Source organism: Hemicordylus capensis, chromosome 13, assembly GCF_027244095.1.
Source record: "Hemicordylus capensis ecotype Gifberg chromosome 13, rHemCap1.1.pri, whole genome shotgun sequence".
Taxonomy (NCBI): Eukaryota; Metazoa; Chordata; class Lepidosauria; order Squamata; family Cordylidae; genus Hemicordylus; species Hemicordylus capensis.
Genome location: NC_069669.1, coordinates 6109368 through 6122569, shown reverse-complemented (window position 1 = coordinate 6122569; position 13202 = coordinate 6109368). Strand labels below are relative to the sequence as shown.

Sequence of the window (13202 nt, the reverse complement as noted above, 5' to 3'; positions counted from 1 at the left end):
TCTGGGGCCCAGATCTGGACTGTGGAGACATTTTTGATGGCCCAGGTAGCAAGCATCAGCAGGAGTCACAACATTTGGCCAACCTTGCTTACTTTACTTTACAGTTGATCTGGTGGTAGCAAGCACAAATTCTCCCCTTTGCTAAGCAGGATCCACCCTGGTTTGATTTTGAATGGGAAGCATGTGTGAGCACTATACAATCTTCCCCTTAGGGGATGGAGCCACTCTGGGAAGAGCTTCAGAAGGTCCCAAGTTCCCTCCCTGGCAGCATCTCCAAGATAGGGCTGGGAGAGAGACTCCTGCCTGCAACCACTTTGGAGAAGACGTTGCCAGTCTGGGTAGGTAATACTGACTTGGTAGTAGGCAGCTTCCTATGTTCCTACACCGGGGCTGCACAACTTCAGCCCTCCAGCTTTTGGACTACAACTCCCATCACCCCCAGCCACAGTAATCAGTAAGGGCTGAGCAGCCTGCCTTTATACATGCCAGGTGGAATTCTCTTGCCCTGAAACAGGCCTTACAGCCCAAGCTCAAAAGCAGACTGCTTGTGTGGTTTGCCTTCCAGTCATTTCACAGCGCCTAGCAGTGAAGATGTCATTCTAATTAACACATTTTTTTTTTTAGCAACAAAGAACTGTCACTGAATGTTGACAGTATCCATTAGCATTGCCTAGGATAATTATGCACTTTGCAAGTCAACCAGAAGATGTTGTCTCATGGAGATGTTGTACATTGGCACGATTCGATATTTCGTTATGCAAGATTCCAGCAGGCAAAAAAACCCCACTTTCATGAGTTTGAGGCTGATGGTCCTTTGGGGACACAGGGTTTCCCCTCGCTCTACAAACAGTCTTCAGCCTGCGTGGGAAAGGTCTAGTTTGCCAAGCCACTTGTTCTCATGATGCAGGCTCTACGTCCAGAGCTACCATTGATCTTGACTACCTCTCAGGACCACCGGCAGAATTTGTGGGTCGATAGAGGGACCCACGTTCAGATCTTTCCCTGATATTGTGGCAGGTGGTCTTCAGATAATCACTTTGCTCATTTAAAAACTAACATGAGAGACCTGCTAGATCACCACACGCGTAGGCACAATATGGAACATAGGAAGCTGCCTTCTGAGTCAGAACCTCGGTCCATCTAGCTCAGTATTGTCTACACAGACTGGCAGCAGTGCTCCAAGGTTGCAGGCAGCAACCAAGGTTGCTCCAAGGTTGCAGGCATTCTTCACACAGCAGGTTTTACTGCGCGTTAGGGGTTTACTGCGGACATTAAGTTGTCCCAAAAACCGATACAAAAAGTGGATTCTGGAGGAGCGGTGAGCCAAAGGGCTTTAAAAGCCCTGTATGAAAAATACCCTGGAGATGCCAAGGATTGAACCTTCTGCATGCTAACATGCAGAGACTCTTGCATTGAGCTATGGTCCCATTCCCCAACACAGAGGTTCTCAAACTTGGGTCTCCAGATGTTTGAGACTCCATCCCCAAATGGGGATATCTTACAGTGCTCACATGGAGTCACCCCTCCATATGCAAAATAGGGCAGACCCCGCTTAGCCAAGAGAGGGCAATTCACGCTCACTATGATACTTGTGGCCTATTAGCATTAGTTACGCCATTTTGATTTCTGCTTCAAAGATGAACTGTCTTCCATTTTCTAGTTGCTTGTCATTATGGGTAAAACACTTGGTTGGGAATTGTTCTTTGTTTCTCACCCTCCTTCCCTTTCCAGCCTTGGGAACTGGTAACAATCTAAATATGTCATGTGCCTTTTCACCACGTTCAGTGATCAGATGGTGGGAATGTTTCTTGATAAGATGTAGGATCAGTCGAAAAGTAACAACTTAGGTCTTGAACAAAGGAGGGTTGTATTTCTCACCAGACTAACATGATGATATATTATAGTCCTACCTAGCAAGGTTGTTGTTATTTGATATATGTGTCCATTTTATATCCAAGTAGTATAAATATCCTGGGAAGTTCTCCATTTTGGGCTTCCCTGCTGCGAGTTGATTCCCAGGGGAGTCTATGCTATTTTGCTCTGCAGAGATAAAATAAAGCCTTTATTTTATTTATTTATTTATTTACACACACATATTTTTATACCACCCAAAACTTACGTCTTGAAAAAGGGTCTCGCTTGGTGTGGAATATTTGGCATCTTGCAATATTTGGAGTCTCATCTTGCATCTTGCTTTGGCATAACTGCCACAAGACCAGCTATCCTCCCCTATGAGCTTTTGATGTAGAAACCAATCGTAGGGACATAGGAAGCTGCCTTCTACTGAGTCAGACCATTGGTCTATCTAGCTCATTATTGTCTGCACCGACTGTCAGCAGCTCTCCAAGGTTTGGGGCAGGAGTCTCTCCCAGTCCTACCTGGAGATGCTGCCAGGGAGTGAACCTGGAACGTTCTGCACTCTAGCATGTGCATGTTCTTCCACTAATCTACGGACCCATCCCCTAAGGGAATATCTCACATACTCACATGTGCTCACATACAAACCAAGGCATGCCCTGCTTAGCATAATGGGGGAATTCAGGCAGTTGCTAATGATCGAGACGAAATTACTCACAAGTACCAATCAGGAATTACTCTAAAGGAATTCAAACAGGCATTTAGTGTGGGAGTCAGCCAATATTTTCAGAAGGAAAAGGTGACCACCCTAAACACGAGGGCTGCACAAATTCAGCCCTCCTGCAGATGTTGGCTTACAACTCCCATAACTCCTGACTATTGGTCACAGTGACAGGGGAAGATGGGAGTTGTAGTCCAACAACAGCTGGGGGGGTTGAAGTTGTGCCGCCTTGCCATAGAGAGTGTCTGAACACCTGAAATGGTAGTACAGATAGTTACTGCACGTGGGAACAAAGTTATTTCTTCCCATGACAAATGAGAAACACCAAAGATATTTTCTCTTTGGCAGCAGGGTGGAGGGAAAGTGTAAACGTGACTGGGCTACATAATTAAACACTTTGAGAGGAAGAGCTGTTTAAAAACTGACAAATGCGGCAGGCCAGGAATAATTACATGCCAGGATTTTCTCACAAGGGAGATGACAAGAGCCAGTAGATAACACTGATAGTTTATAAGAAAGGTGAAAAGGAGTATTTGAAGCATCAGCTGTAGGAGCAAGATTGATAGTTTCCTGGAGCATAATAGAGTGGCTTATTCAGTGGATTAGAGCTGGATAAATCAGAGTAGGCTGTTCCACTGGCAAATAGGGATGTGCACGAATGTCACATGAATTGATTCAAATTTGAATCGAATTCAAATCAATTTGGAACCACTGAATAGTGTGGAGATCTGTTCAAATTGATTCAGATGTGCCCAACTTTGGGCAAATTTGCTCAAATTCTATTTGAGGCTGGGCAAATTCAAATGTATTCAAATGAATCTCCACTCTATCCAATGGTTCCAAATCAAATCAATTTGAGTTCAAATCGATTCGTGCAAATTTCGTGCACATCCCTACTGGCAAACCACTCTTACAGTTTGGAGATTATTCCTGATATCTAGCTTAAATCTGCTTCCTTTCAATTTGAACCCCAGACCTGCTGCCAGGAGCAACAGAGAATAAGTCTGTGCCTCCTTCTTTGTAACAGCTGGACTAACAGTGAGAGGAGAGCTGGTCTTGTGGTAGCAAGCATGACTTGTCCCCTTAGCTAAGCAGGGTCCACCCTGGTTGCATATGAATGGGAGACTCGAAGTGTGAGCATTGCAAGATATTCCCCTTAGGGGATGGAACCACTCTGGGAAGAGCAGAAGGTTCCAAGTTCCCTCCCTGGCAGGATCTCCAAAATAGGGCTGGAGTTGTGGGAGGCATTTCGGCTTAGCCCAAAACACAACTAGAGGATTTGAGGTGGAACCTCATTCTCGTTCTGCCCTCCACGATATCCCACGCCCACACAACACACACAGCACGATGCCTCTGTGTAAATCATTCCGCCTTCCTTTCAGGATCTTCTAGCCATCCTGTCCAAGCTCATTAACTTCGTGTCTGCCTTAAACCTTCCTAGATCAACTCGACATCATTTCGATGGCTGAAACCACCATGATGCCCGAGGAAATCGAACTAGAGATGGCGAAGATCCAGAGACTGCGGGAAGTCTTAGTCAGAAGAGAATCAGAACTCAGATTTATGTAAGTAAGCAGACAACCTTTCAGAGAAGGAGGGGCTCAGTCAGATGAGGAGGAGCAACCTATTTGGGGAGATGTTTCCAACACTAATGTGAGAAGCCATCACTTAGACCAAAAACCTACATATGCTCAGCAAAAGTCAAAAAGCAGTTTCCCGAGAGGAGAGCTGGTTCTGTGGTAGCAGGCAGGCATGAATTGTCTGCTTTGCTATTGCTAAGCAGGCTCCACCCTGGTTTGAATTTGAATGGGAGACTACATGTGAGCACTGTAAGACATTCCCCTTACGGGATGGGGCTGCTCTGGGAAGAGCATATGCATACTTGCATGCAGAAGACTCCAAGTTCTCTCCCTGGCATCTCCAGATAGGGCAGAGAGAGAGAGAGAGAGAGAGAGAGAGAGAGAGAGAGAGAGACTCCAGATAGGACTGAGAGAGACTCCTGCCTGCAACCTTGGAGAAATTGCTGCCAGTCTGTGTAGACAATACTGAGCTAGATGGACCAAGGGTCTGACTCTGTATAAGGCAGCTTCCTATGTTGAGAAGCTGAAAGGGAGATATGTGGCAGGTTCCCTCCACATTTCAATTTCAACTGTTTGTGCAAGTAAATATGATGAAGTTTTTGTGTGTTTCTCTTTAGATTATGAGCCTTTTGGGGACAGGCGATCATCTTATGAATGTATTTATTTTTCTATGTAAACTGCTTTGAGAACTTTGTTTGAAACCACAGGCTGGTTCAAACTGGGCTGCTAAGGAAAAGGTCAACCCCAGTGCGGGAGGGGGGAATCTCCAAATGTTATGTGAATCATCCTCATATTTGCTTTATGGAATGGATTGAGGAGGTCATCTTGACATTTGAAGCAACAAAAGATGTACCAAAGTATTATGAATCTTTGCAATTCTCCAGCATTCCAATTTGAATCCATTTAATGTTGAAGAACAGAGGTTAAATTCCCCACCTTGACATCAGCTTTTAATCCCCTGAATGCAGAAGTCAGATTTACAAGTATGAAGGTTTGAGAGACCTTTCCCCCTCAGAAGCAGAAAGCAGTGGCTTAGCGACAGAGGCACTCTTACCCCTGGACATCCGGGCCAAAATCCAGGACCTCCACACCCCCTGGTGGGGGGGCAAATCATTTCCCATCTGTCCCGGGTGGTGTGGTTGCATTAAAAATTATTATTATTTATTATTATTTTCTACATTTCATATCCCGCTCTTCCTCCAAGGAGCCCAGAGCGGTGTACTACAAACTTAAGTTTCTCCTCACAACAACCCTGTGAAGTAGGTTCGGCTGAGAGAGAAGTGACTGGCCCAGAGTCACCCAGCAAGTGTCAATGTGTTAAAAAATACTGGGTGGGTGGCCTCCAAAAGCCCTTAGGTCCAGGCTCCAAAATTACCTCGGTGTACCTCTGCCTAGCAACAATCTCGGTTTAAAGTCAGGAACTGGCTTTAGCATGATTGTGTGAGCCCACACCAAGATTACGAACGCGGAGAAGATGAATATTTACATACCGCATTTCAACAGAGGTTCCCAAAGTAAAGTAAAGTAGTGTGCCATTGAATTGGTGCCAACTCCTGGCGACCACAGAGCCCTGTGGTTGTCTTTGGTAGAATACAGGAGGAGTTGACCACTGCCTCCTCCCGCGCAGTATGAGATGATGCCTTTCAGCATCAGCATCTTCCTATATCGCTGCTGCCTGATAGAGGTGTTTCCCATAGTCTGGGAAACATATCAGCAGGAATTCGAACCAGCAACTTCTGGCTTGCTAATCAAGTCATTTCCCCACTGCACCATTAGGTGGCTTCCCAAAGTACATAGATATAATAAATAAATAAGGTGGTTCCCTGTCCCCAAAGGGCTCACAATCTAAAAAAGAAATATAAGATAGACACCAGCAGCATCCACTGGATGGGTGCTGTGCTAGTTGCTCTCCCCCTGCTTAAATAAAGAGAATCACCACTCTTAAAAAGGTGCCTCTTTGCTCAGTTAGCAGGGGATTACCAATGATTGTATCCCGGGATGACTCTTGAGCTTCCTGTCTCAGCGTGGATGATCACAATGACCCTACTGTTGGTTCCCGACCATAAACCTAGATTTGAACAGTTGTGTGAACCAGGTCTTTGGAACATTGCACAAATGTAGAAGTTGTGTGAGTATTATGGGTATTTGGCAACATTCCATTACCTCTCAGATCTTCTCGGGGCTTGGCATCAGATTACTTGCTCCTCACACGACTTATAAAATCTGATATTGGTTCTCTACGGACTCATTTCTTTTCTTAGGCTGGTTAATATTAGCTACCACATTTGCTGCCTTAAGATCCCAGGGGCAATTATATCGCACATAGAAAGCCCTGACTCTGCACTGGTAATCAACTGCTTAGCAGGCAGTCCTACCGTTTGTTCAGGGGCCAGGAAAGGCAATTAATCCCGTTTCTGCACTCACTGTTTCTAATTAGATAGAATGTTCTTGTTTCATTTGGCCTTTTAACCTCCCCGGCACAATGAACGAAAATGAGTTTTCCTTTTGCTGTAGTAGCGCTCGTGCATGGTAATAATCCATTTTGCTTACTTTTGGGATGGAGCTCTGGAAAACAGATCAAGGGAGGAGAACTGATCTTGTGGTGGCAAGCAGGAATTGTCCCCTTGGCTAAGCAGAGTCTACCCTGGTTTGCATTTGAATGGGAGAGTACATGTGAATACTGTAAGATATTCCCCTTAGGGGATGGGGCAGCTCTGGGGAGAGTAGAAGGTTCCAAGTTCCCTCCCTGGCAGCATCTCCAAGAGAGGGCTGAGAGAGAGACTCCTGCCTGAAACTTTAGAGAAGCTGCTGCCAGCCTATGTCAACAATACTGAACTAGATAGACCAAGGGTCTGACTCAGTATATGGCAGGATCTTACGTTCCTAAGTCTTTCACAGAATATTATGCAGACTATCAATCTCTGCAAGCACGAACAATGGAGAAACTCAGGGTGCACTCATTTTCCCTACAGACACTGCGGTGTCGTGGTTAGAGCAAAGGTTCTCCAACTTGGGTCTGCAGATGTTGTAGGACTACAATTCCCTTCATTCCCAGTCATAATGACCAAACCCAGATATGCCAGGGACCTTCTGCAGGCAAGCAGATGCTCTACCACTGAACTATAGCCCCATCTCCAAGTAGGAGCTGATGCCTACTGAGTCAGACCATTGGTTATATATACACAATATATAAATAAATTTAGAGTATTAACGAGGTAATTCTGACCTTATTCATGAAGCATGGAAGCTATGAGTACTTGGATATGTTTAAAATAGTAGTTTTACTTCTAGTAGTGGTCTTATAATGTCTATATAGTTTTGTTGGCTCATATTATAAGTGTGCTATATTGATTTGTATTGAACTGTTGATTTGAATTAATTGGAATGAATAGAGGTTGAAGTGTTTCAATAAAAAAAAATATGAGGGAAAAACCAATAAGATGGTCTCCTCTCCCCAAAGGGCTCACAATCTGAAAAGAAACATAAGACAGACACCAGCAACGGTCACTGGAGGTCCTATGCTGGGGGTGGATAGGGCCAGTTACTCTCCCCCTGCTAAATAAAGAGACTCACCACTTTAAAAAGGTGCCTCTTTGCTCAGTTAGCAGGGGTATAGTTCTGATAGTGCAACAATTCTCCTTTAGGATTAGGCTGCTAATCTTAATTAGCTGCTGGGCTCTGGACAAGCCGCGCTCCTGATTATCTTCCATGGAATTGATAGCCCTTTGGGCCCGGCCTGTTGATTCTGTCGACAAGCTGAGTACATTGATCTAATTCATCGAGCAGAGAGGTTTAATTTAAAGCATTAATTTTAATCAAGTTCCCCCATCGGTACACCAATTATTTTCTGAAGGAAGGTGGATTCCAATTTGGTGATGCAAAGATTAAGATGTGTTGGTTTACAAGGTGGAATTCCATCCTGTACTGACTACATTTTTGGCAATCTAAGAGGGTGTTGTGAATTTGGAGTATAGAAGGCCTGTGAAGCAGGGCCAAACATACATAGGAACATAGGAAGCTGCCGTCTACTGAGTCAGACCATTGGTCTCTATCTGGCTCAGTCATCGTCTACACTGACTGGTAGCTGCTCACACATTCAGAAACCGTGTCCAGACATTCTGATTCCGTTACCAACATATTTTGCACATCTCTGATGCTATAATATGACTTTATAGTCGGAGATGTTCTCTTGCCAGGGGGTGTATCTAATAGCGTGAAAATGTGCTTATGGCTACAGTCATCGAAAAAGTGGTAAACTGCCTGATTCCGTTACACTTGGGATTGCCTGACTGTGTGGAAACAGAATCAAAAGCCGAGTAGATAGGGGAGTTGGCATTACAAACAAATTGAATGACCCATATTATGCTCTCACCTCATGCCTATTTCTATAGGATGGATGACATCCAGCTGTGCAAGGACATCATGAACCTTAAGAAAGAGCTGCAAAATCTAGTCGCAATTCCAGGTAATTTCTTGATGGGGTTTTCCACGTCTTTTCCGCTCATTCTTTTAAGAGGTGGATTTCTGGCCTGAACTTCTAACAGGAAATGCAGCCCATGGCCAAAAATATTAAGTTCTCATAAGTGTTTTAGAGTGCTTATAGGCAGGAACCAGACTAAGTTAGTGTCGGAGTTGGTTCTGAAAAACCCACAGGGAGTCTTTAAGTCACAACTGGAACTCATATTTTTAAAAGCTTAGTAAAATCCAATCAAGCTAGGCGAGAAAGCCGAGTTGTATGGCTTGGCGGGTGAGAGAGAAGTCAGTGTGCTACGTGCAGGAATCAAGATGAGGTATCAATCCACCCCGCCCCACCTCCCTTCAGACATGACAGGCAACATTAACCCTTTACTTTCTGGCTAGCAGCAGCATCATTAGGGGGTGGCCAATGAGGTACAGGCCCCCAATGAATGCTTCAGAGCCCCAGATCTCATCGGCTCTCTCAGGGGCGTAACTATAATAGGGCAAGGGGAGAAAGTTATCTGGGGGCCCACTGCCTTGGGGGACCCCTCCAGAGGCAAGTCACATGACTGACTCCCCCAGCCACGCCCCCACCCCTCTGGCTTCCTTCAGTTGTATTCATCCTCCGAAACTGATATGAGTGTTAAGACTTGGAGCTACCAGAACAGCAGGTCTTTCTGGAGTACCATTCAATGACTTGCATCATCTGGCCCTATCTGGCCCCAGCACAACATCCCTCCAGTGGCTGTTGCTGGGGTCTATCTTATGTTTCTGTTTAGATTGTGAGCCCTTTGGGGACAGGGATCCATCTTATTTGTTAGTTTGTTAGTTATTTCTCTATGTAAACTGCTTTGGAAATGTTTGTTGAAAAGCGTTATATAAATATTTGTTGTTGTTGAGGGTTCCATTCCTGGAAAACCTTGCAGTTGGTGAATTTGCGGTTGCCAAGGCATTAAAATCAAAGGGAAATGGGGTTAGGGGAATTGTGGTCGCAAAAAGACCAAAAAACCCAGTTAAAAATAGTGGGGGTAACTGACCCCCAGAAATAACCCCCTGACCCCCAGAAATCACCCTTTGTCCCCTGGAAATGACCCCTTGATCCCTGAAATCCCCCAACCCCCAAATTTCCAAAGAATCTTGGCAAACCATGGATACTCAGGTCACGGTTGGTGAGACCTGCCACGATTTCCCAGTCTTGGATATTCAAATCCACGATTGGGAAACCTGCGGTTGGAGAGGAACGACTGTATGCCGCTTTTCAACAAAAATCCCCCAAAGTGGTTTACATAGATCTAAATAAATATAATGGCTCACAATCTAAAAAAAGAAGCATAAAGATAGACACCAGCAACAACCACTGGAGGGATGCTGTGGTGGGGATAGAGAGGGCCAGTTGTCTACCTCTGCTATAATTACAGATGTAATTACTCTTGGGTGAGTGTGTGTTGTGACTGAGTTTAATTGTCAATAAGGGTGGCTGTAGGCTGAGGCCCCAGATTTTTTTAAAGTACTGAGCAACACCCCTGCTCCTCATGATACTTAACACCCTTGTTGGAGATGCTCTTACACATAAATACTAAAGATTGCCAATTGACACCCTTCCCCTCCACACACAAACCCTCTCTCATTTATTAATTATTCAGTTTCTGTACAGCAAGGGTTCTCAGACTCGGATCCCCAGATGTTTTTGAACTACCACTCCCATCATCCCCAGCCACAGTGGCTGAAGTGGAGATGATGGGAGTTGTAGTCCAGCAACATCTGCAGACTAAGAAGCCCTGCTCTACTGCCTTTCCACATAAATGTGCTCACGGGGCAATGCAATGTCCTCAAAATGTGTTTTTTTAAAAAAAAGTTAAATAGCAACAGCCAACAAAACAACACGTAATAGTTGTTTACGTCTTAGTTACTCCCACGAAAAGCTGAAAATACAATAATTAGTGCTTTCCTTCCAGCACAGCAAGAAGAAATCCAGACCTTGCCACAGAATTAGCAGTGTTGGAGGCGGGGGGCAGGGATACCGTTATCCTCTCTTACCCCACCTGCGGGTCTTTTCTTCTTTCTCTCTCTCTCGTTTGGCTAGAAAAAGACAAGACGAAACTGCAGAAGGAAAGGGAGGATGAATTAATACAAAAGATCCACAAGCTGGTCCAAAAAAGAGATTTTCTTGTGGATGACGCAGAAGTGGAGAGATTAAGGTATGGATTGAGGCTTGTGTAGCTTATACTGTGTTTTCTTGAATCCAAGACTAGGCTTTTTTCAAAGTTCTTTGGTGTTAGAAATCAGGGGAACATCTTAAATACAGAGCCCTGTTCTTTTTGGGTACATGCAGGTATAACTTGTATGTAACCTCTGTTTTTAAAGGGAGTTGTCTTACATTCTTAGTCATCCTACCTGGGTATATATGGTCCTTGTTCCAAGGCAGGGGTTCTTATCTTTTAAAGCAAACGTACCCCTTCTGTTGCAAAGTTTCAGCTCTGTGGTGTTTTTGGTTAATCCATTCCTGGATCCAGGCCAGCTTTTGAATGGGGCTTTAGTTACTTGCACTCCAGTCCTAGAGTAGAGGCGGGGCTAACAAACAGCCAGCAGCAAGAGCCCGGAAAAGCAGTCTGCATTTGCCTCTCTATACATCATATCCATTTCATCGAATTGTTAATATTCCTGATTCCACTCCACCACTTTGTCCTTGTGTACCTTGTCCTTGCATGCATATTTCCTTGGATTCTACATGCTCAGGTATCCTATAGAGATTTCATGAGTTTGTACGCACACACACACACACACACAATATTTAAATGTTCCAGTTATGAGACAGGCTACCCCAGTCGCTGGTTTACATCCAGATTAAATAACTCATGAGTATTCCCATTGAAATTAATGGGACAAATTTACTTACAAGTTTCCAGCGCTAATCTTCTAAAACCAGTGAGGCTGAAAGGAGGGATACACAGAGCTTCAGCACATGGCCAGCCAATCAAGAGCAGAGGAGGAGGGTCTTCACCTCTGTCCCTTCCCTTCTGCAGCAGACACATCGCTGAGGATGCATTGGCTTCAAGCTGGTGACTCTAGATGGGGAACAAATAGTGTGGCTGCAGCATGGGGATGCAGGAGGGCTTGAAATAGCCCCTGGGGTCACTTCAAGTAAGAACCCCTCTAGATAATCTTTTCCAGAATTCCAGACAAGTCTAGATCATGGGAGGTAAAGAGAAGGTGAGGGCAGGAACTGAACAAACCATGATACATTGAAACAAACCAAGGTTTGGAGATTGTCTGCAGGTGCCAATCCAGGCTTGTTAAATACATCTTAGTTTAAACCAGCCCTGCTCAGTTTAGCCCTCCCACCTGTTTTGGGGCTACAGCTTCCATAATCCCCAGACACAGTCGTCAATAGCCAGGGATTATGGGAGTTGTAAGCCAACGTTTTCAGGAGGGCCGAAGTTGAGCAGCCCTGGTTTAAATAAACCATGGTTCCGTGCGATGTCTGAACCTTCCCTAGGTGTACCATATTTACTCAAATAGCAGATGATTCTGAATTTAAGATGACCCCCTTTAAAAATGGAGGTTAAATGTAGGTTATTTTCCTGAAAGGAAGCGGACTTTGAATTTAAGATTTCTCCACATCTGTATCCAGGGATGGGCACTATTAGTGAGAATTTCTCAGCAATGCCTCTTGACCAGGAACAAAGCTTAGACTGGGCATTAATTTTACTTTATCTTGAAATTCTAAACTCCCACTAGGTACAAGACAGAGAGACAGCAATCCTATGGAACTGCTTGATTGTTCTTAGCCGCTGCCTCGTGTGTCATTGTGTCTGGTTATTTTTTCTCCTGCTTTTCATGATTTCACAGTTGCACAAAAGTGGTTACGCTTTTCTCCTCCTAGCTGATGTCTGTTTTGCTTCCACAGAGAGAAAGAGGAAGACAAAGAGATGGCCGAGTTCCTCCGGATCAAGTTGAAACCCTTCGACAAAGTTGTGAGATCTCCCACCAGTAAGTGCTTAATGCTTTCAACCCGGCAACAGGGATCCCCAGATAATGTTGACTGCAACTCCCAGCATCCCCAGCTGCAATGGCCTTTATGTGGGGATTCTGGGAGCTGTAGGCAACTGTTAGAATCTGAATGGATGGATCCCAACCTTGAGTCCCAGATGGTGTTGGACTACAGCTTCCATCATCCCCAGCCACAATGGCCTTTGAGCAGGGGTGCTTCCAGAAGGTATTGGACTACAGTTCCCATCAAACACTCTACCTTGCCCTTCAAGGCTAATAAAATCTGCCAGGGAGAGTACGGGCAGGTGGTTGGAGGCAGTGTTCCCTTGAATAGGGATTTTCAGATGTTGTTGACTACAACTCCCAGCATCTCCAAAATAGTCTTTGCTTGTGGATTATGGGAGTTGTAGTCAACAATGTCTGGGGATCCCTGTTAGAGGGAACACTGGTTGGAGGCTATAATCAGTGCTTTAAGGGAGGGCAGGACACCATAGTGCCTCAAGGAGGTGAGACCACTATTAAACAAGTTGTTCTAGTAAGAACTAATTAGGGATGTGCATGGACCTGGTGGGGGCCAGTTCAACAGTGGGGTGTGT

At 44.9% G+C, this 13202-nt stretch overlaps 1 protein-coding gene across 2 annotated transcripts in view; it reads left to right on the top strand.

The window, feature by feature from the left end:
- LOC128336384 (bMERB domain-containing protein 1) overlaps positions 1-13202 on the top strand; it is a 42332-nt gene that overhangs the window by 27226 nt on the left and 1904 nt on the right. For both annotated transcript variants that reach the window (XM_053275903.1, XM_053275901.1), the window contains exons 2-5: positions 4020-4143; positions 8550-8623; positions 10700-10814; positions 12524-12606. In XM_053275903.1, coding sequence (XP_053131878.1) covers positions 4020-4143; positions 8550-8623; positions 10700-10814; positions 12524-12606 — 396 coding nt within the window. The remainder of the gene's footprint in view (positions 1-4019; positions 4144-8549; positions 8624-10699; positions 10815-12523; positions 12607-13202) is intronic.